Genomic DNA, 19,595 nt, shown 5'->3' on the forward strand with positions numbered 1-19,595 from the left:
TTCATCGACACAAGCTGGCAGAGTGGAGARACACGTGAGGAACGCGGAAGTCGACTGTATGACGGCCCGCCTGAATACGACGATGAAGGTAAGAAAGCTCCTATGCTTACAGAGATCAAACTTTGAGAGGTGCGCTGTAGAAACGACAGTAGAGAAGAATCACCATATCCTACACCACCCCTCAACCCTATCATACACTCCCTCCACCCTCACCTCCTCAAACAAACTCCCCCCGCATCTCACTCAACACCCCTCGTTGCCTCTGCCCACTCATCCTCTCAAACCGATCGACAACCATTGTAAACGTCCCCCTCCCACCCGTCAAACTTCTCAAGTGCTTCAGATACCCCACCATCTCCTTCAGCGGCACCCTCGCAACGATCTGTCTTGCAGAGCTACCCTGGTGCATGCCAGAATCATTCACCGTATGGCCTCCAGCAAAAGGATCAGGAGGAGCATAGATCCGTCGCGTATCGATCGTCTGTTGATCTGAAACCCCTTCATCATCTGACCCGAGAGATACGACGCTTCCGCCGCGTGCAGAGGAGATGTCGTGCACCACACTGCCGAGAGAGTCCTCGTCCACACTGATGGTCACGAGCATAACCGGCTCCATCATCACAGTCTCGCTCATCGCAGAGCTTGCTTTGAGCGCTTTCTGCACCGCCAGCCTCGCGGCGGAAGACAACGCTGCTGGTGTCGTATTGTGGAAGACATGCCGTGCTGGATCAAATGTGATATCCAGTCGAGTGGAATGCACCGCATACCCATGATTTGGACCTCTTGCCAAAGCGGCAGAGACACCATTGTAAAGAGCTTGAACAACCACTTGAATCGGCAGGTTCTCTGGAAGTCCCTTGCTGTCGGCATCCATCAAACTTCCATCAGCGTAAAGCGTGGGTGTTGAAATGACAACTTGGTTACCGTCATGGAGTGCAAGGGAATGAACCTCTCCAGACAGCTCCTCTCCTTCTTGTATCGGCCGCGCAGAGACTGAACAAGCCGCTTTCGAGCTTTTCCCTCCGACATCTCGATCGAAAGTCTCTGTAATCTCCTCACTACCGCCTGTTAAAGCCTCTCTGTACCCAATCTCGATAATCCCAATCCTAGCCTTCGCTTTGAGATCACTCACCAGTCGATCTCGAGCGATTTCAAGATGTAGCTCACCCATACCAGCCAGATGAGTCTGACCACTCTCTTCATCCACAGAGACGTAAAGACTTGGATCCTCCCTCAGGAGTAGGTCCAGCGATTCTCGTATGTGCTTCTCCTCCGCCAAACTTTGCGGCTCAACACTCACGAAGAACACTGGAGGTGGCACATTGATAGGTCTCAACTGCAAGCTGTTCACTGGCTGCGGCGGACCAGTCTTCGGGTTGTATGCAGTACAAGTGATCAATGTGTCTCCCGTTCTTGCAAATCTCAATCCTGGAATGACGCCGATCTGCCCTGCAGGGATTGAATCAATCTCCACGGCATCATTGGCATACATCTTCAGCAACCTCTGAGCCCGCTCCGAGTTCTGCAGATTGGTGTTCCAAAGCGGCGTGTTCTTGTTGATGGTACCAGAGTAAACACGAACGTAGACCAGCACGCCGCGTTTGGCATCCGCTACCACTTTAAAGGCCAAGGCACACGCTTCCATAGTCTGCAACGCAGTATTGGCTTTTGTCTTGCTCACACCTTTCCCACCACTCTGCGCCGCAACTTTGGGTAGATCGAGCTTCCCAGCTAGGAAAGAGCCTAATGTGCCCTTTGTGCTCGATCCAAGACTCACTTCAGGATCCGGTCTTTCCTCTGGAGATGGTAGCAAGTTAACAACAGCATCCAGCAGAGGCTGCACTCCAACATTGCGGAAGCTGGCGCCCGCATATACCGGGACGACCTGCTGCGGATGCTGCAGAATACACCGCCTCAGCGATTCCGTGACCTGATTCTCTGTAATGGCGAGATGATCTTCATCAACTTCAAGATAATGCTCCACCATTTCATCATCATGCTCAGAAAGCCTCTCAACCAGAGCGATTCGAGCTTGCTTCAACTCTTCCGCCAGTTTCGAGTCCTCATCTTGGAGCTGCTTCATACTGAACACACGAATGTCCTTTCCATCGCCACCTTCAGGATATCTCAACCCGCGCAACCCCACCACATCTCCGACACCCTGTAAGCGGCCATCGGCAGACCACCAGGGTATACCACATACAGCTGGCCACGCTCCCAGCCGAGCACCAACTTCCTTCACTGTTCGACCAAAGGCGGCACCATCCCGATCCAGCTTATTCACAAAGATGATCCGAGGAATAGCATAATTCGAAGCCTGACTCCAAACCTTTTCCGTTTGAGCTTCAACACCAGCCACACCATCTAGAATGCAGACCGCGCCATCGAGCACCCTCAACGACCGAAGCACCTCGAATGTAAAGTCGGCATGTCCAGGAGTATCAATGAGGTTGATGTTATGCGGGATGGAAGATCTTGGCGCTCCGGACGGTAAAGCAGGTGATTTCCTCCCACCATCGGGAGGCCACGAAAAGGAAATGGCAGCAGATTGAATGGTGATGCCCCTTGCACGTTCCGCAGGCAGGAAGTCGGTCACTGTGCTGCCTTCATCGACATCTGGCTGGTGTCAGATGGAATTGATAGTGCTAGGAAATGACATCAAGATAACAATGATTACCTCCAATACGACGAGTATGACCGGAATAGAAGAGCATGCGCTCCGTGGTCGTTGTTTTGCCCTACCGTGTGTGTAAGAATTGGGAGCGTATCAAAGGAATGCATCAATGCCAATCGAATTGGGAATTAGTCGGCGTCACATACAGCATCAATGTGCGCTATAATGCCGATGTTCCTCGTTCGGTTAATTGCGATTGCGGATCTGGGAGGATCCTGGTCGGCGTGTGCATGCTGGCGGCTACATGAAGTGTGAAATGATCGGTCCTCCACGATGGGGCTGCATTTGCATCGCAATCTGATGCCGCCGAACCACCTCCCACGCCGCCGCTGCTGCTGCCGAAGAAGATGCTGTTGCCGCAGTCGCAGACCCCGGACGAAGAAGACCATCACCCGGAAACACGACGCCGATTGCTGCTGGAACGGACGGAATATGTGATGAGAAGTGCGATTGACGGCGCCAAAGGTGAGTTTTATGAGAAATCTGCTTGTCTTCCAGGAATCGCTCGCTTCTTCGCTTCGCCTCTGCTTCCTTTCTGTCCGTGCCCAGCTTTTTGCCCTACAGTGCCTTAGGCTTTGCAGACACGAAACATGCCTCGGGGAGCACTTCCGAAGCTAGCTACGTCTAGCCAAGCGAACGACCCACCCATTCATGATGATCAGAGGCAGTCGCAGGCTGAGTGAACAGTGCCTGCCATTCCTGTGATGAACAGCGACGCGAGTTCCAGCACTAACAGCAAGGCCAAAGTCCCCATTCCTCCGGCCAATTTGCGCTTCCAGCGCCGCCAATCCGAACGCGCCTTTGTCGAGAGCAGCTACCGAGTAAGCGGGTCAACACCGACCATGGAATATCCAACGGGGAGCTCGCCATGGGCTTCATCTCCCGAGACCAGCAGGGCCAGCTTTGGTGGGGATGTCCCGCGTGAAGACCTGCCCGCGCCGGCGGTGCAGGCTTCGGGCAGCGGGGTGGAGGGACATCATTCATCTGGCGAAGGCAGCTTCAATGGGGCACAACACAGCGGAGGATGGACGCCCGATCCCCCGCAGCAACAGTGGCAGCAACAGTCACAGACCTCGCACCCGCAAGACACGCAACGACAATCCGGCGGCGAGGAGAATAAGAGACCCGCGTCTGGGAGATATCACTCGGTGCAGCAGCCAGCACAGCAGAGGCAGCATATGCCGCAATACAAGCTGCAGGCTAAATTGACCGGACTGGAGCGGACGGGGAAGAAGGACTCCATCTTGCGGTTTGACGTTCACGTATGTGATGATGATACTATCCACACATATCAACCTACTAACACACAACTAGACCAACCTCCCCAAGTTCAGGACGACCCAATTCCGTGACATCCGCCGTACTCACTCGGAATTCCAGAAGCTGGCCTCTCACCTCCAAGCATCGAATCCCGAAGCTCTCGTTCCAGCTGTTCCTCCGGCCTCCAGCAGTGCTGGCATGGGCACTGAAGAGGATGAGACCCGTACCAAAGCTGCCATCCAGCGATGGCTGAATGTCGTCTGTTCAAACGAAGTGCTCATGAGGGACGAAGAGATGGTCTTCTTTGTGGAAAGTGATTTTGGCTACAGCCCAGTTGTGAGGAAGCGTCAGCCAGCGACAGGCATGCGGAGAAAGGTTTTGAAACAGTTTGCACCCCCGCCAGATGACACACCCGAGCTCTTGGAGAGCAGACCGATTGTCAAGGCTTTCTATCTCGGAACCATGGACAGTCAGCAGAAGATGGATCGAGTTGTCAAGAGTAGAAGATGTGAGTGATTGCTAAACGTGCTGGGAGGTGCTTTCACTAACAACTTATAGCACTCGGCACAGCAGAATCAGACCTGGGTACCAAGGTTGCAACACTATCTTCTCAAGAAATGCATCCAGGTCTGGCCAATGCCTACCGCAAGCTTGGCAGAGTGATTCAAAACACAGGCGACTTCCACGCAGCTCAAGGCACAGCAGAAGCTACTACTCTATCCGATCCATTGGCATACCACAGCAGTGATGCATTCATTGTCAAGGAAACCCTCACGAATCGGCATATACTTCTTCGAGAACTCCTCCAATCACAACAAGCCACACGGAGCAAGCTCGCAGCCGCAGACAGACTCAAAGCCTCGTCCAGCGTGAAGCGGGACAAGGTTGATGAAGCCATCTCGGCTCTTGATGAAGCCAAAAGCCACGAGACCTACCTCCAGCAGAAGACTCAGCGCGTCACCCAGAACCTGCTGATAGAGAAGCGCAAGTGGTTCACGAGAACTTCGGGAGAAATGCGCAGCAGTATTCGGGAGTACGTGATTCGTCAAATTGAAGCTGAGCGCCGCACGCTTGCAACCCTCGAGCAGGTCCGACCAGATGTTCGTAACATCGACGCATCGGGCGGATTGAGCCGGCTAGGTAGAGAAGCACACCCTGTGGTGAAACGTTCTAGCATGGCATCCAGCCAAGGTCCCAAGGGAGATGCGTGGTCTGGTGTACCTCGACGTCCAGATGGACTGAACAGGAGTATCAGCGGTGGCTTGCCTGGTGGTGTTCCCGAAGATGGAGAGGAAGGCGAGGCTGCTGGCGAGGAGGATTCCAAGGGCGGCAGGAAGAGAGCTGTAAGCGGTGCGAGCAGTCTGGGCGAGTTGGCGGAAGATGAAGACGATGACAGGATCGATGCTCGCAATGCCGCAAGTCGATTGGCGCAGACGACTTTCTAGGCGTGAGTGAGCTGTTGTAGGGACCAGACGATGAATACGAGCATGCCATTCCGAATGCCAAACGCTGCGGGTCCGGCGAGAACTGCAGAAATTCACGGCGTGAATGAAACAATTCTACGTCACAACGCTACTTCCATCGAGCGAAGTGCCTGTATGTCGACATTACAGGTACCTTTGGCTATGCTCACTATATGCAAGGCCGGTACGAAAAGCTCCAGCGGTAAGTGACGATAATGGATGGGCATTGATCGTTGATTATGGTTTGCTACTTTGACGTGCAATCATTAAATCTATTTGGTACATTCGCCTCCATCGACCAGAGCGGTTTTCGTTCTCCACTTGATTTCTCTAGAGCGTTGGTCTTTCGCTTGACCTCTCCCTAGAATTTGGGGATGAACATCGGCGTATCCTTCTTCCACTGCTGATAGTCTTTCCTGTCACCGTATCGCTTGTCGTACTTGTTCTCGCTCATTGGGACTCCGGAGACCTAGTGAATCGAATGGTCAATTTGCGTGCCAAACTCATCAATGCCGTTTAAACATACCTTGAGGAGGAGGAACGTCACAAAAGCTGGGCTGACAACAGCCATTCCAAGGGCACCTGCTCGAGCAAGGCCACTTCCACTAAATCCCATACCGGCTTGACCAACACTGCTCAGCATTACGCCTGCTGCGGTCGTAGCGATTCCAGTCCACAGCGTGCTCTCGCCAAAGTAGTTCTAATGCAAAGTTAGCAAACACGATACACACAGCTTTGATCAAACCATCCTTCAACGCCTCTTCAAGGATTGATAGGTTACATAGACTCACCGGGTGTCTACTCTTGCTCCACAATCCACGAGTGAGGAAGTCCTCCTCATGCTTCTTCTCCTTCTTCTCCTTCATCCACTGCGACTTCTGCCTGTCCGCAGTAGCCTCGAATGTAATACCGCCCACATACAACAACAAACCAACGATATCCGTGATGGTAAACCAAGGCAGAGCAGCAAGGGTAGTAGCCGGGATGCTGTTGATTGCCAACACGGGCATCAAACAGAGCGAAACCCACGTAGCCTGAGCAAAGAAGGCCACTGCGAATTTTGATGGTGTCTTTCGAATCTCCTCAAAACGGCTATCCTCTCCGTTGTCTGCGCTGATTCGAGCGAAGAGGAAGCTTCCCAGTCTTGCGGCCCAGAAAGTCACAGCCGCGCTGAGGACTACTTGTCTCCAATTCCAGGCGTTGACTCCTCCTTTGCTGGTCAGACTTTGAAGAAGACTTGGCCATGCTGGGCCTGTGGTGCCGGGGAGGGCTGCCAAGCGGGCACGAATGGTGGGGAGGTAGAGGGAAAGGGCGGCGCAGGAGATGTACGTAAAGGAGCCGGAGAGATCGTAGAAGCGCTCCGTTTGAGCGTAGATGGAGGGGATAGCTACGGCGGCTTGAATGCCATATGCTAATCCTATGGAGGGGACGAGAGTGCGGAGGAATGGGTTGCGAAAGTTTGTGGCATTGAGCAGGCCATGAAGGATGGACGCCATTGCTTCGGAGATGCTTTGGAGCACGGTGGTGTTGAACAGAATGCTGAAGGGGGAGGAAGCTACTACATATCAGCCCGATTTGTAGTAAATATCAATGATCATTCACGACGTGGTTCAAGGATGACAGCTGAAATGGTGACGACATTTGGGAAATCCTCCGACGCGTACGGACTTGTACAAACCCCGGTTCCCCATCACCGCCTCTTGATGTGGACCAATAATTCGACCGTGTCCGCTCGATCGACCAGATGTACGTGTTCTCATATCAGGGCGTGACATGTTAGCAATGGCTATGARGACGTATATGCCTCACGTCCAAATGTAACGTCCACCATATCTATAGTGCTCTATCATCTATTCGACAAAACTTCAAAATGCGACCTTACAGGTCCTTCCTACTGCACCACTTCTCGATGAGCTGCTCAGGAACATCCTTGACAAGAACATGAATATGATCCAATCCTCTGACACTCTGTAGACTGACCCAGTTCTTGAACCACTGTACCCTCTCCTCACCCCTCTCCAAGTCAGCGACAAAGTACCTCCGTACAAAGTCCTCAACGACTTGACGTGAAGCTGCAGTGACATCGCCCCGGTCTGAATCAGTCTCGATGGGGGTCTTTGTCCAAACAACGAGGTGAGTTATGCCTGCTTCGAATCCATAAGGCCAATCGTTTCTCAACACGGCAAAGTCCCGAGGATTTGCAAAAGGTATGTCAGAGATGTGATCAAACTGTGGAGGGCCTTCTGGAAAGATTGGCGTCCAGTGAAGGCGCTCCTGGATCACAAAAGGGACAATGCCACCATATTGTTGTTTGATTGAAGCCGACCATCTGAAGTAGCGTCGCAAATCGGATGGGAGTCGTTTCAATGTTTCGAGAGAGTTGTTTGCTGGGGAATGAGATGAGTACCAACATCAATGGATATTCCTACACAGGAGACCCACCAATGATCTCTTTCAAATCCTCCCAAGTATGGCGGTGATAGTCCTCATCTTTCATAGAGAGCAGTTCACGATCCACAGCCGTGAGTGGGATGATGGGATTGTCAAGATCAATCGCGGGATAGCTGTCTTCATCCATCGCCACAAGCATGTCCGGCATCTAATGCTCGAAAAGGAAGGAAGGGTACAATCATCATGTGAATAAGGTAGCCAAGTGAATCTTTTTGCCAGAAGCCGCACCTATGGAGCGGAGGATGTGCATTGCTTAACCTAACAAGGCAAGCGGTACCTTGACTGTGAAGATTTCCCCGCGGATGCCGGCCGATGTTTTCGGCGGCGACATCGGCAAATTGTTAATGTTGGTGGCCTCGAGCTTCGAGATCATATCGAGCTCGTCATCTTCAACAATCCTCCTGCATTCACTTACAACATAGAGACGGAAGGAGCATGATGTCGTTGTCGGCGTACCTCCCCTATGCAGTGGCCATTGTGGCTGCTGCCATTGGCTACTTCTTCTTCGCCWACCGTATGTCCTTTATATCTCACTGACAGATCTCAACCGTTCATCCACCGGGACTAACACCATCCTCTTCCCAGAATCATCCGCGCCCACGTCCGCACCCGCACCTTCCAACACGTCAACGAAGGAAATTGGCAAGGCACCCGCTCCACCATCCGACCCGAACGTCTGCATTTCCGCCTCCGAGTTCACCGAGTTCCCCATCTCCAAGAAGACGCAGACATCCCACAACACCGCCATCTACCGCTTTCAGCTTCCCAAGGAAACTTCCATTCTCGGTCTTCCCATTGGCCAGCACATCCAACTCGCCGCCAACCTCGATGTCACCGACCCAAAGACCGGTGAGGTCAAGAAGGACAAGGAAGTCGTGCGCTCCTACACCCCCATTAGCAGCGATGTGCACCCTGGTTACTTTGATCTCCTCATCAAGAGCTACCCCACCGGCAACCTCTCTCGCCACTTYGCCACACTCAAGGAGGGCGACGCGATGAAGGTCAAGGGTCCCAAGGGTGCCATGGTTTACACTCCAAACTTGGTCCGACGCTTTGGAATGATTGCCGGTGGTACGGGTATTACGCCAATGCTGCAGATCTGCCAGGCGATTCGCCGTGGACGTAAGAGCGGTGACAAGACACAGGTTGATTTGATCTTCGCGAACGTGAACGAGGAGGATATCCTGCTGCGGGAGGATTTGGATGACCTTAACAAGGAGGAGGGGTTCAACGTGTACTACGTACTGAACAACCCACCCCAGGGRTGGACGGGAGGCGTTGGATTTGTGACGGCCGACATGATCAAGGTATGTTCCGCTGTGGCTTTTATTGTAGTCGGTGTGCTAACGAGAAATCTTTATAGGAGCATCTTCCAGCTCCTGCAAAGGACGTCAAGATCCTGATTTGCGGACCTCCACCAATGGTTGCGGCTATCAAGAAGGCGACCGAGTCGCTAGGGTTTGACAAGGCGAGGGCTGCTAGCAAGCTAGAGGACCAGGTCTTCTCTTTCTAAGCGGTATCGTGAACAACGGAAGGTTTGTTTGAATACCCGGAACATAGTTTGGACCTTGGTGGCTCACACTTGATACGGAGATACTTTCAGTCAAGGCTTTTACGCAATCATGACAGCGGCAGCGGGCTCTGATAACGACTGTGCGGACCTATGTGCAGTGGGTGTGCATGGGAGCCCGTCCGAAGGGTGGAATATGAGCGGTGGTGTGTAGATGAACTACTTCTAGACCCTTTCCAATGCCAAAGAATATACTCTGAGGTGGTGATCTCTTGCCCTACGTATTGGGCTACAATATTTGATGTCCTGGGTAGCCTGCGTTACCTTGTTATGCCAGTTCGATCCTGCTGTCGTGTGTTTCGACGGCTTGGGCATTCAGGATGTCGATTTAGGGTTAGGGTTTGGGTAGTCGCACTTCCAATCTGCGGTGGGTCGATGACACGATATATGACTATAGTACTATTGKATCAATACATTGGAGGCTTATTTACTAGTTGCAATGTCCTTGAGCTCCTGTGGTGGTATTTGGGCTCTGGGTGTCGATTTCCCGTGTTCGTATAATTCCCATCGATGGCTGTAGCAGACAAACGTACGTAACCAAATGGAATTCGCCCTGCCGCCGGTCACCCAAGACAATATGCCAACTAGACCAGCCCCATTGATCGAATAGGAGAGGTATGCATGCACATAGCGAGTTCGATTAATATCTGCACAATCGCGTCTTGTCCGTCCAAACATCATGGGTATTGACCTTTTTCGTAACATATACAAATCATCTTCACATTCATCATGATCAAAGAGCGAGACCAGTCCCATCCCCAGTCCATCTGTACAAAGCGAGCACCTCACGTCTCCTTAATTCGCCGAAATCTTCATGTCGACCTCGTACCTGTGCCAGAGCAGAGCGCATAACCTTGCGGAAATTCCTCTGGAAGACAAATTAGCCATGTATCACGCACCATAGACCAGACCGATGAACGTACCTGATACTCCGTATTGAGAGTCACCACGCACGCTTCGTGGGCTCTCACAATGGTCTCACAGGCTTTGACGACACTTGGGCTCGCCTCAGCCTGCAGCTTGTCTGCAATCAACAATAGCAGGAAACTGCCTTGGAGAAGATAGATGCCGAAGAAGAACGGCATGAGACTCAAGTCTGGGTCGTACTCGAGTATCTCATTGATGGCTTCGGCAGCTGAGACAGCATGACCTGTTGCAGATATGAAGGATTGCGACGAGATCCAAAGATCATTATCGTCCAATAGCGAGATCGGATCCCATTTCCCATTTAGTAGGATATGCATGGTGTGCATGAGATGCGTGCCATAAGCGAGCACGATTTTCGTCTGCAGCACCGTCTCGGTCATTCGCTGCTGAGCCGAGGCGACGGAGTGAGGACTTCGRGCACCTAGATCGCTTCCGTTCTTTCCCTCGTGCGGCAATTTTGGCTCCGACGCGGCCATATGTCGAGCTGTAAACTCCTGTAGACTGCGTCCATAGGTCTCGAGCTGACCGGAGATCTCTTTTGCCTGTTCGTCCCAATCCGAGTTGTTCTTGAATCGGAGGCCAAACCGAGGGTGATTACGAGCGTGATTCAGATCCACAATCTCCCCAAGAATGGTCATTAGAGGCAAGAAGAACCCGTAAAGACCGTGACCACTGCACTCAAAACCAGGCCCACGTCTGCGGAAAAAGGTCGAATCTGCATGACCCTCCCCTGGATAGTACTCTCCAGCTTGCCATATGTTCTCATCTTCTGGCTGGAGCAGACCATCGCACTCGATGTCGAGCAGGAACAAGGGCCGGTTGTAACAGAGCGCGAGATGCCGGTCAACCATGTATAGCAGCCAGAATATCCGCCGCCGTTCTTCTCGCTCCTCTTCGGAGACAAAGCCCGGCTGACTGCCAAGAGCGAGATTATTCGGATGGCTTGCGCCAGATTCTCCAGTTGCCTCTGCCTCTGCTTCAGGGCCATCGGGATTTTGTCGCTCGGGATTTGGAGGTAGCTCTCTACCGAGCTTCAGTTCTCTCGCAAGAGACCAAGCAGCATTCCACCATCGAAGACTTGCAGCTTTGTATTCACTTGCGGAAACGACAGTGGCCAGATGGAGGTAGGTGACTACATCGTCMAAGGCAGCAGTTGCTCCAGGCGACCCGCTGTCTAATTCATTGGACTGCCCTGGAAGCGCAACACCAAACCCACCAAGGGCTACACCGTTGATCACGGTGTTTGTACTGTAATGCTGAGTGCCTTCCATTGGCGTGTGAATGAGTGGTTTGAGTAGACCCACAACCAACTCCAAAAGTTTTTGACATATCTTGCCTCGCGCAGATGGAGATGATGTGAGAAAGGCCGAMTCGCTGGTTTGAGCAGCCACCCACAACATGCTCGCGAGGAGCGCGGGACTACAAGAACGAGGATTCGTTTGTCGAAGGAAGGATCGTTTTCGGAATATGTAGCCCAGAACATACGGGGACTGAGGCTGCATGAAAGTCGACGAAGCGCTTTGAAAGTACAATTCCAGAAGATCACAGGCGAGCCCAATTGGTATAATGGCCGCTATGTGTGGTATGAGTGGCCGTAACACTGGGTAGCGCAAGGTCTGATTCGGGGGCATGTGTTGCAGATGTGGATAAAGCGTGGAAGGTGACGGCAAGTTCATCCAATTCGGTGAGCCGGCGGCTGGTGAGTGGCGAAGAAAGCTTGCAGATAAGGGAGATGCTCCAGGTTGGTACTGGCCCATGCCCTGCGGGCTACTAGGAGAAGGGATAGCATATGCGCTGTCTCCATAGCCAGTGATGGTGCCACCTTGAATCATAGAATGCGTGGGCCCAGCGTGCAGGATGTTATGTCCCGTCATTGCCGACCCAGCCTGGAGAATGCTTCGATGGTAGTCATCGATACTGCTAAATTCTCCCATTCCAACTGAGACAGCCCGTTCTGGCATTGGAGCTGTCGGAAGCCTGGGTCCGGGGACGGGCATGGTCGTGGTATGTTGATCGAGTGCAACCTGTCGCTGTTGCATCCCGTTGACTCCCTCCCCAAGATGGTGGCTGGTAATGCTGCCTCCTGCCGGCTCATATCCAGCGCGAACAATCGCAGGAGGCCCATTCGACGGCTGGCTCGTGATGCCCGATGTTGCTGGCGCCGGCCGCCTTGGAGCCTGGAAAGAGGCACTCGACCGTCGACGCTTAATACCCTTGGACACATGTTGTCCCGAACCACCTTCAGAAGTCTCCGTGCCAGATCGTGGACTGTGATCTGTTCCTTCTCCTGCCGCAGCCGCCGCCGCTTGCTGGGMTGCAACATCCTTCCTCGAGGCTTTGCCTCGCTTCTTTCGCTCTCGCGCATACTCGCAGGTCAAACCAAATTCCACGCAGTGCGCGCAAGGGCTCTTCCCATCGCATTTTGTCCGCAGCTGGTTGCATTGATCGCATGCTCGGCTGATGCGCTTCCGTACTGGTTGTTGGTCCTGTCCACTACCCGTCCGTCCGTTGCTTGCTGAATCGCCCGTGTCCGTCTGCGTTGTCTCTTGCACGCCTATGCTGCCGTTGCTGTTGCTGTAGCTGTGTCGATGATTTGCATTCGAGCCCTGCTGTCCCTGTCCCTGCGCCTCCTGCTCTTGTTGCATCTGCTGCAGCGCGTATTGTGAACCCTCGGCCAGCGCATCCAGGCCCTTGGTGGCCATTTGTGGTGTGGGCATTCCCAATGACTGTGAATGTGTAGCTGAGATCATCCCTCCGACGGGCGACTGCGAGAATGGCAAATCACAGTGCGAGCATGGCTAGCCTCCATTTGTGTTTTCTTTCCTATTGCGCACGATGCGCTAGAAATGCAGTTGCCAGGCGTCTCGCTAGAAGACCTTACACAAACGCCGGGCAGTGACCTATCCCCACCTCCACCTCCCGCACTCGGTGACTCGGCAACTTTTCTGCAACAGCTCTACCTCAAGACCCTGCCGGGTCCACGTGTGTACACGTGAGTACCCCGCCTGCTTGGGCTTTGGAAGAAGAATCATGCACCCGAGATTGATTCGATTCACCGCTTGTACTTTGTAACTATGTCAAAGCAGACCGTCGCATGGTCTCGTGATGGTTCGTGTGTAGAGTATTCGGCCCCTTGCAGCCTACCTATCCTTGCAGCTCTGCCACGACCATCACTGCACTGCGTCATGAGTCTTGCACATTCGTCAGATTGGAAGACAGTGTGGACGAGAGGGAGGTGTAAAGGTTTGATCGGAGTTGATACGCTGGCAACTACATGCCACCCCATTCCACGCAGAAGACCCGCACATTGCCTTCTTTGCCCTCACTTTGCCCAACCACTGGCTCCTCGCCACCCACCATGAAGCCTTTCTTGACTCCTGTCCCAAGACGCCCGCCGCCAACCAAGTCCAGGAGATCAAACTCTTCTTCCCAATCCATACCGTTGCATAGAAAGTGTGAGTGGAAGCGGAGTGGGTCTCCTGGATATGCCATGTACTGGCAGCCAAATCTGAGACCAGGAGCCATGAAATATCCAATTTCATGCAGGTGCTTGTATACTGGGTACGAATTCGGGACGACAGGAAGTTCTATATTCGACCCGCTCGCAGGTTTCTGCACTTGCATGGGCGGTTGAGAAGTTGTAGGCGTGACACCGTAAGGCTCGGGTCCAGCTGGACTTCCCCGAGAGGAAGTGCGTGAGATTGCAGTCCTTATTGGGGGACCGTTGGCAGGCGGACCGAAAAGCGACTCATCGTCATTACCACTGCCCGAAGGAAGGGGCGCTTTGACGATTTGCGCTGGGTCTGGTCGGCGCGTAGAAGGCTTCCCTTTACGACCTCGTGAAGGCTCAAACATGTCTTCTGGTATGTCGTTCCAATCCCCACTTTTGCCTGCTTTCTGCAAGCCAATTTTCTTCCTCTCGTCCGCCTTCTTTGCATGTTCCTGAGCTGCACCAACGCCCTGCTTTCTGAGCGCAGCTTGATAGGCCTTTCTCTCCTCCGTGCCCAGGCCATTGCCAAGAAAAGTACGTTTATGCTCCGCAACGTCGTCTACAATGTAGGCGACGTTCTTCTCCACTAGTAACCGCGCTTCCTCTGGCATGAGCTCTAGCGGAAGTCCAAGAAACACGTTTTGCTGTGACGCCTGCGGCAGAGTGCCCATCAGAACGCCGGAAATGTTGTGCTCTTTGCGGAGATGCGTTACAACATTAACATCGTACAGCATGTAGTGGTGAGCGACTTTGAAAATGGGAATCGGTTCATGGACGGCCGCGGACAGGCTGGAGTCTGCCATGATGTCTTTCGGGGACAGCGTTGATTCTGGAGCCTCAGATTAGTACTTATGACTGAATGAAGTCGTCGGTGCTAGAGCAGGCAGTTGAGCGAGTAGGAATCATAAACTCTTAAATTAGTTCTCGTCACAGAGAGCTTCTAGAGCTTCTCWGGGGATTGACAGATTATAATTGTATCTTAATCATTTGGAAGTTGCTGTTAGGGAGGAAGCGGGATGAAGTCATACCTGGAGAGATTAATGCGTGTCGTGAGTTGGCGAGTGTGGTGTAGGTATGTTCGGAATGCTGAGCTCGCGCCCTGGGGAGACGAGCGGGTCAATGATTGATTCAGCTCATCTTGTTGAGATTTGCACCGAAAGCTGCGAAGAAATCATTTTGGGGATGGGAAGGAGCGTCGCGCCAAGACAACCCCGTGACGAGAATTCTCATCACTCGCAAAATTTCTTGCCGACTTTCAACTTCAACTTCATCACTTCCATCACCACCACCACCACAAGTCATCATAATCGCCTGCCATGTCTTCACGTGCGTCTCGTATGCCGTCCGGCATCGAGGCCTCTTTGCCACGAGGATGAGATGAGATGGTATTCAGCACGTCTCGGCGGCTTCTGACCCGCCATGGCTCTTGTACCTTGTACCTCATGCGATTCAACATGGGCAGGTACAAGTCAATGCGTCCACTCCGGCAACGAGCCACACCTCTGGTGAGTGAGATGCAATCTCCTTTTATCTCTCCCGAATGATGAGTCCATCACAACCGTTCTGGAGACTGGTACACTTACCGGACTTTCATGATCTACGAACAAACATGCATCACCATCTGACTTGTCCCTTCTGCCCATACTTGCCCTCACACTTCAAACTTGTCAAGAATTTGACACTGACATCAGTCAAGCAGATTCCTACTACGATTCGAATCATCGCCGTCGTGTCGTTGCAGACACTTGCCACTGGTATGTATAAACCACCACTTTCACCAGCACCACACTTCTATGATGAATGGCTTTTTTTCAGTTCTGCTTCTGAACACCTTGATGTCATAACGCCCTTACCAAAACTTTTCTGAATGAAAATATCGAACAATCTTCCGCTACTACAGGCTAAATTGAGAGAGCAAAGCTAATAATGGAGGAAATTATAGGCAGCAACGTGAATGACACGCATACCGGCACATGGCTGCAGTCCGATACATGCCACTTCTTCATCCTTTCGGTAAGCCACTCCCTGCAATCTTCCCACCCCCTCACCACAAAGATGATACCCAAGTTATTATCCATTCAATGATATGCATCATCTTCCGAGCGACCCTCCCTGTACCGTACCGTTGGAGCTTCGGCCTCGACGGGAGGATCGGTTGTGGAGTTGTGGTAAGCACGCAAAGCTTCGGTTGAGTGTGTGATGCTACGTAATGACGCTTCAGAGCACCAATCCATGCTGTCCGTTATGGCCGGTATGGCGAGGTGCCGGCGGGTGGGCGTGATTTAAAACGGCTTACTGAGATTGAAGATGTTGCTCACCTCACTTGCTTGTCAATATGCTCGAGCATTTGGACTGACTTATCGCAGTGGTTTCCACGATTGTTTCGTCATCAATACGTGCGCACGTAGGTCGTACACGAAGACATGTCGTTGTCTGCGGGTGTGGTCTCGCTCACCTTGGCCATGTGTGAAGTGCTACGCCGATTAAGGCAAAGGAGCCTGATGGACAGTGACCGTTTACTTGAATCAGCTCTTGCGCCTCTCGATCATCTGTATGATCTGAACATTGCCAAAGTGGCCATGGGGGTACGAGCTTGATCACGAGATATTGCGATGATGTTTATCATTGGGTTGGTGTACCGACTTCTAGCTCGGTTGAGCCAGCAGCGTTGGAAGAGCACGACCTTGACGACCACTGCTACCAGTCGTAGTCTTACTCTTGAATTACTTCACGGTAGGTGCGGTATATCATGGCAAGCTGTCCAATGCTGCTCGCGACGACTCATAGCATCAGGCGAGAGGTTTTCGTATGAACGTTCCTCCATACAAGTGTCTACAAATACATGTAATTGATACACCTTCATCCATTAAATTGCCGTCTCGTGTTCAACCGGACATCTCATCTTCACCTCTGTACTGATTCCACCACGTGAAAGCCTCTAAACTCTGATGGATTTAAGCATGCAAGATCGTCAAAGTCCCTTCACGCGAAGTCAGAACGTCAGACAGACCTACCTTAACTCGCCTAAACAGTGTGTCTATCAGTCAATCTTTGTTTCTTTGGGTAGGCCGGCAATCCACATGTAGATGCCTGATAATCGGTGTAAAACGAACATTGAACCCTGCGAAGTAATAACAACGTGGAGTTTGAATTGCGATGACGGCGGCAGTTGACAGGGGTTTGATCAAAAGTCAGGCTGTGGTCCTTGCTCCTGAGTCGAGCGAATGTGTCTGATTGTACAAGGCTTAACCTTGAAAACCATCCCACTCCTCACATACTCTTCCGTACATCTTCACATAATCCGCTGGACGCGCAACGCACACGAGATACTTCGTACATTCCCTCACGTAATAGCAGCTCCCCGCCGAGACACGTGTACCGCACCTCCCACCACCGCGGTGCGCCTTGTTTCACCTCCCAGTTTCGGACAGCGAGCGACATCAATTCTGGAGCAGAAGAGATTAACCTACAACACCCCCATCTACATTCGGAGTAGACATCGGAGGGTCTGCCGGGCTGATTGCGCCGCGCTTGGTGGAAGGGCAGCCGATCCATGCTCCCAACATATGTCTCGTCGTCGGCACAGAAGGAGAAGATGAACAGACATGGATACAGTGGTGCCAACGGGCATGCGAGAGGCGCCGGCGCCTATTCGCCAGCCAGCTCCAATGGGGGCTTCAGTATCCGGCCAGACAAATACGAGAAGTATGGACACTGGTTGAAGCGATTCGCAAGAGGGAAGCTGACACGATCCAGATACCAGCCGCGATCTGCGCGCAATATGTTTTTGAGGCGACGGGGAACGCTTATACGTGTGGGCAGTGCCTGCGCGATAGTATTGCTCGTACTTATGATCTTCTTCCCTTCACTACGACCCGCTGCGCTACTAGCACCGCTTTCCTTGGGACTTTTCGCTGGCGGCGAAGAATTTCAGCTCGAAACAGTACGATACTACGACCTTGCGAATGTGGCCGGCACAAGTCGAGGATGGGAGAGGGAAGAGCGCATATTACTATGCGCACCACTACGAGACGCCGCACCGCATCTGCCCATGTTCTTCTCACATCTCCGGAACTTGACCTACCCCCACAACCTGATCGACCTGGCGTTTTTGGTTGGTGACAGCAAGGATAACACCCTTCCGCTCCTGTCAGATCTTCTGGCCGAGCTGCAAGCGCAAGAGAACCCGAAGATGGCATTTGGAGAGATTTCGGTGATTGAGAAGAACTTTGGTCAGACTGTGAATCAGGATGTGGAAAGCAGACACGGTTTCGCCGCTCAGGCAAGCCGCAGAAAAAGCATGGCCCAGGCGCGGAACTGGCTGCTTTCAGCGGCACTACGACCGACACACAGTTGGGTCTACTGGAGGGATGTCGATGTGGAGACTGCACCCTTTACAATTTTGGAAGACCTGATGAGACACAACAAGGATGTCATTGTACCAAGTGAGTTCTTCGAGGAGTGGGAGTGGAGGGGATTAGCTAACACTGAGAACAGATGTCTGGAGACCTCTGCCAGACTGGCTAGGTGGAGAGCAGCCATATGACTTGAACAGCTGGCAGGAGTCCGAAACAGCACTTGCGCTGGCAGACACCCTCGACGAGGACGCTGTGATTGTGGAAGGTTACGCCGAGTATGCGACCTGGCGACCACATTTGGCGTACCTTCGCGATCCTTACGGCGACCCCGACATGGAGATGGAAATCGATGGTGTTGGTGGTGTCAGCATTCTGGCCAAAGCAAAGGTTTTTCGAAGTGGCGTGCACTTTCCTGCATTTAGCTTTGAAAAGCATGCAGAGACCGAAGGTTTCGGAAAGGTACAAGACCAGCATGTCCAAGCCCAAAAGCTATCACTGACGCGGAATGCAGATGGCCAAGCGGATGAAATATACGGTAGTCGGATTGCCCCACTATACCATTTGGCATTTGTATGAACCGAGCGTGGAAGACATTCGCCACATGGAGGAAATGGAGATCGAGCGCAAGGCGCGCGAGCAAGAAGAGGCGGAGAAGAAGGAACGAATGGACAAGATTAACAGCCAGTTCGAAGAGGGCGCTTCCCAATGGGAGAAGGACAAGGAGGGAATGCGCGAAATGTCGGACAAGGCCGCGCAAGAAAAGGCCAGCGAGAAAGCTAGGCAGAAGCAGATGAAGCAGAACGTTGACGAGGACTCGGTTGCGGATGACGCGTGAGTTCTCCCGACCGACTGTGTTGCATTGAGAGCATGGTTGACATTGTTATTACTTGGAGTGGTAGGAAGTTCGCGGACAGCTTCTCGCTGGAGCAACAGAAGGAGTGAGCAGGTCGAACTGATCTAGTCAAACAAGGACGAGATTCAACACCAGCCGCAAAGAGGGACAAGTTTGTGAGGGAAACACGCTTCGTTCGTCTGAGAAGCAAACTCCGACCGAAAAGCAAAGCTTGGTGTTGCTGGTCTTCACTCGCGGATCCACTGCCTGCGAACGCGAATCAATCGACGGCGATGGTGACAACGGATTTTGCGAATGGGGAGATGTCACACAATTGGGCGGCGTTTCCAAGGCGATTAAGGCGAATGGGAGGGAGCGTTGTAACTATATGCACAGTGTTTGTCTGTAGCAAAGGTTGTTGGTGGGCGGGTGGATGAGTGTATAAACGAGGAGCATGCTGAGGAAATATACCAAATCTCATTCGACATACCAAACAACATCTTTGCATCGGAGGTGGTTTAGATACACATAGTCCTCTCGAGCATCCTACATCCCAGCTCTGGGGCGTTG

The 19,595-nt window shown here is 52.5% G+C and overlaps 9 protein-coding genes; 4 read left to right on the top strand and 5 right to left on the bottom strand.

The window, feature by feature from the left end:
- Positions 1–217: 217 nt before the first annotated feature.
- On the bottom strand, positions 218–3,063 carry RCC_09813 (related to elongation factor G; the record flags this gene model as incomplete). XM_023775052.1 has 3 exons in its annotated part: positions 218–2,616; positions 2,678–2,738; positions 2,821–3,063. 3 exons carry the CDS (start codon positions 3,061–3,063, stop codon positions 218–220), a joined length of 2,703 nt encoding a protein of 900 aa, XP_023630820.1.
- A 315-nt stretch (positions 3,064–3,378) lies between these two features.
- RCC_09814 (probable vacuolar protein sorting-associated protein vps17) lies at positions 3,379–5,379 on the top strand (the record flags this gene model as incomplete). XM_023775053.1 has 3 exons in its annotated part: positions 3,379–3,936; positions 3,989–4,442; positions 4,493–5,379. 3 exons carry the CDS (start codon positions 3,379–3,381, stop codon positions 5,377–5,379), a joined length of 1,899 nt encoding a protein of 632 aa, XP_023630821.1.
- Positions 5,380–5,758: 379 nt separating this feature from the next.
- RCC_09815 (uncharacterized protein) lies at positions 5,759–6,893 on the bottom strand (the record flags this gene model as incomplete). XM_023775054.1 has 3 exons in its annotated part: positions 5,759–5,866; positions 5,924–6,097; positions 6,189–6,893. The coding sequence occupies 3 exons, from the start codon at positions 6,891–6,893 to the stop codon at positions 5,759–5,761; spliced, it is 987 nt and encodes a 328-aa protein (XP_023630822.1).
- A 382-nt stretch (positions 6,894–7,275) lies between these two features.
- Positions 7,276–7,996, bottom strand: RCC_09816 (uncharacterized protein; the record flags this gene model as incomplete). XM_023775055.1 has 2 exons in its annotated part: positions 7,276–7,784; positions 7,840–7,996. The coding sequence occupies 2 exons, from the start codon at positions 7,994–7,996 to the stop codon at positions 7,276–7,278; spliced, it is 666 nt and encodes a 221-aa protein (XP_023630823.1).
- Positions 7,997–8,286: 290 nt separating this feature from the next.
- On the top strand, positions 8,287–9,361 carry RCC_09817 (probable NADH-cytochrome b5 reductase 1; the record flags this gene model as incomplete). XM_023775056.1 has 3 exons in its annotated part: positions 8,287–8,362; positions 8,434–9,155; positions 9,212–9,361. The coding sequence occupies 3 exons, from the start codon at positions 8,287–8,289 to the stop codon at positions 9,359–9,361; spliced, it is 948 nt and encodes a 315-aa protein (XP_023630824.1).
- Positions 9,362–10,151: 790 nt separating this feature from the next.
- RCC_09818 (related to transcription activator) lies at positions 10,152–13,047 on the bottom strand (the record flags this gene model as incomplete). XM_023775057.1 has 2 exons in its annotated part: positions 10,152–10,286; positions 10,342–13,047. The coding sequence occupies 2 exons, from the start codon at positions 13,045–13,047 to the stop codon at positions 10,152–10,154; spliced, it is 2,841 nt and encodes a 946-aa protein (XP_023630825.1).
- Positions 13,048–13,615: 568 nt separating this feature from the next.
- On the bottom strand, positions 13,616–14,638 carry RCC_09819 (related to tRNA splicing endonuclease; the record flags this gene model as incomplete). The annotated part of the gene is made up of 1 exon (XM_023775058.1): positions 13,616–14,638. One exon carries the CDS (start codon positions 14,636–14,638, stop codon positions 13,616–13,618), a length of 1,023 nt encoding a protein of 340 aa, XP_023630826.1.
- A 579-nt stretch (positions 14,639–15,217) lies between these two features.
- RCC_09820 (uncharacterized protein) lies at positions 15,218–16,243 on the top strand (the record flags this gene model as incomplete). XM_023775059.1 has 4 exons in its annotated part: positions 15,218–15,340; positions 15,535–15,589; positions 15,778–15,848; positions 16,202–16,243. 4 exons carry the CDS (start codon positions 15,218–15,220, stop codon positions 16,241–16,243), a joined length of 291 nt encoding a protein of 96 aa, XP_023630827.1.
- Positions 16,244–17,388: 1,145 nt separating this feature from the next.
- Positions 17,389–19,135, top strand: RCC_09821 (probable ANP1 protein; the record flags this gene model as incomplete). XM_023775060.1 has 5 exons in its annotated part: positions 17,389–17,540; positions 17,592–18,280; positions 18,333–18,652; positions 18,705–19,024; positions 19,087–19,135. 5 exons carry the CDS (start codon positions 17,389–17,391, stop codon positions 19,133–19,135), a joined length of 1,530 nt encoding a protein of 509 aa, XP_023630828.1.
- Positions 19,136–19,595: the final 460 nt, after the last annotated feature.

Source organism: Ramularia collo-cygni (genome assembly GCF_900074925.1).
Source record: "Ramularia collo-cygni strain URUG2 genome assembly, contig: RCC_scaffold19, whole genome shotgun sequence".
Classification (NCBI taxonomy): domain Eukaryota; kingdom Fungi; phylum Ascomycota; class Dothideomycetes; order Mycosphaerellales; family Mycosphaerellaceae; genus Ramularia; species Ramularia collo-cygni.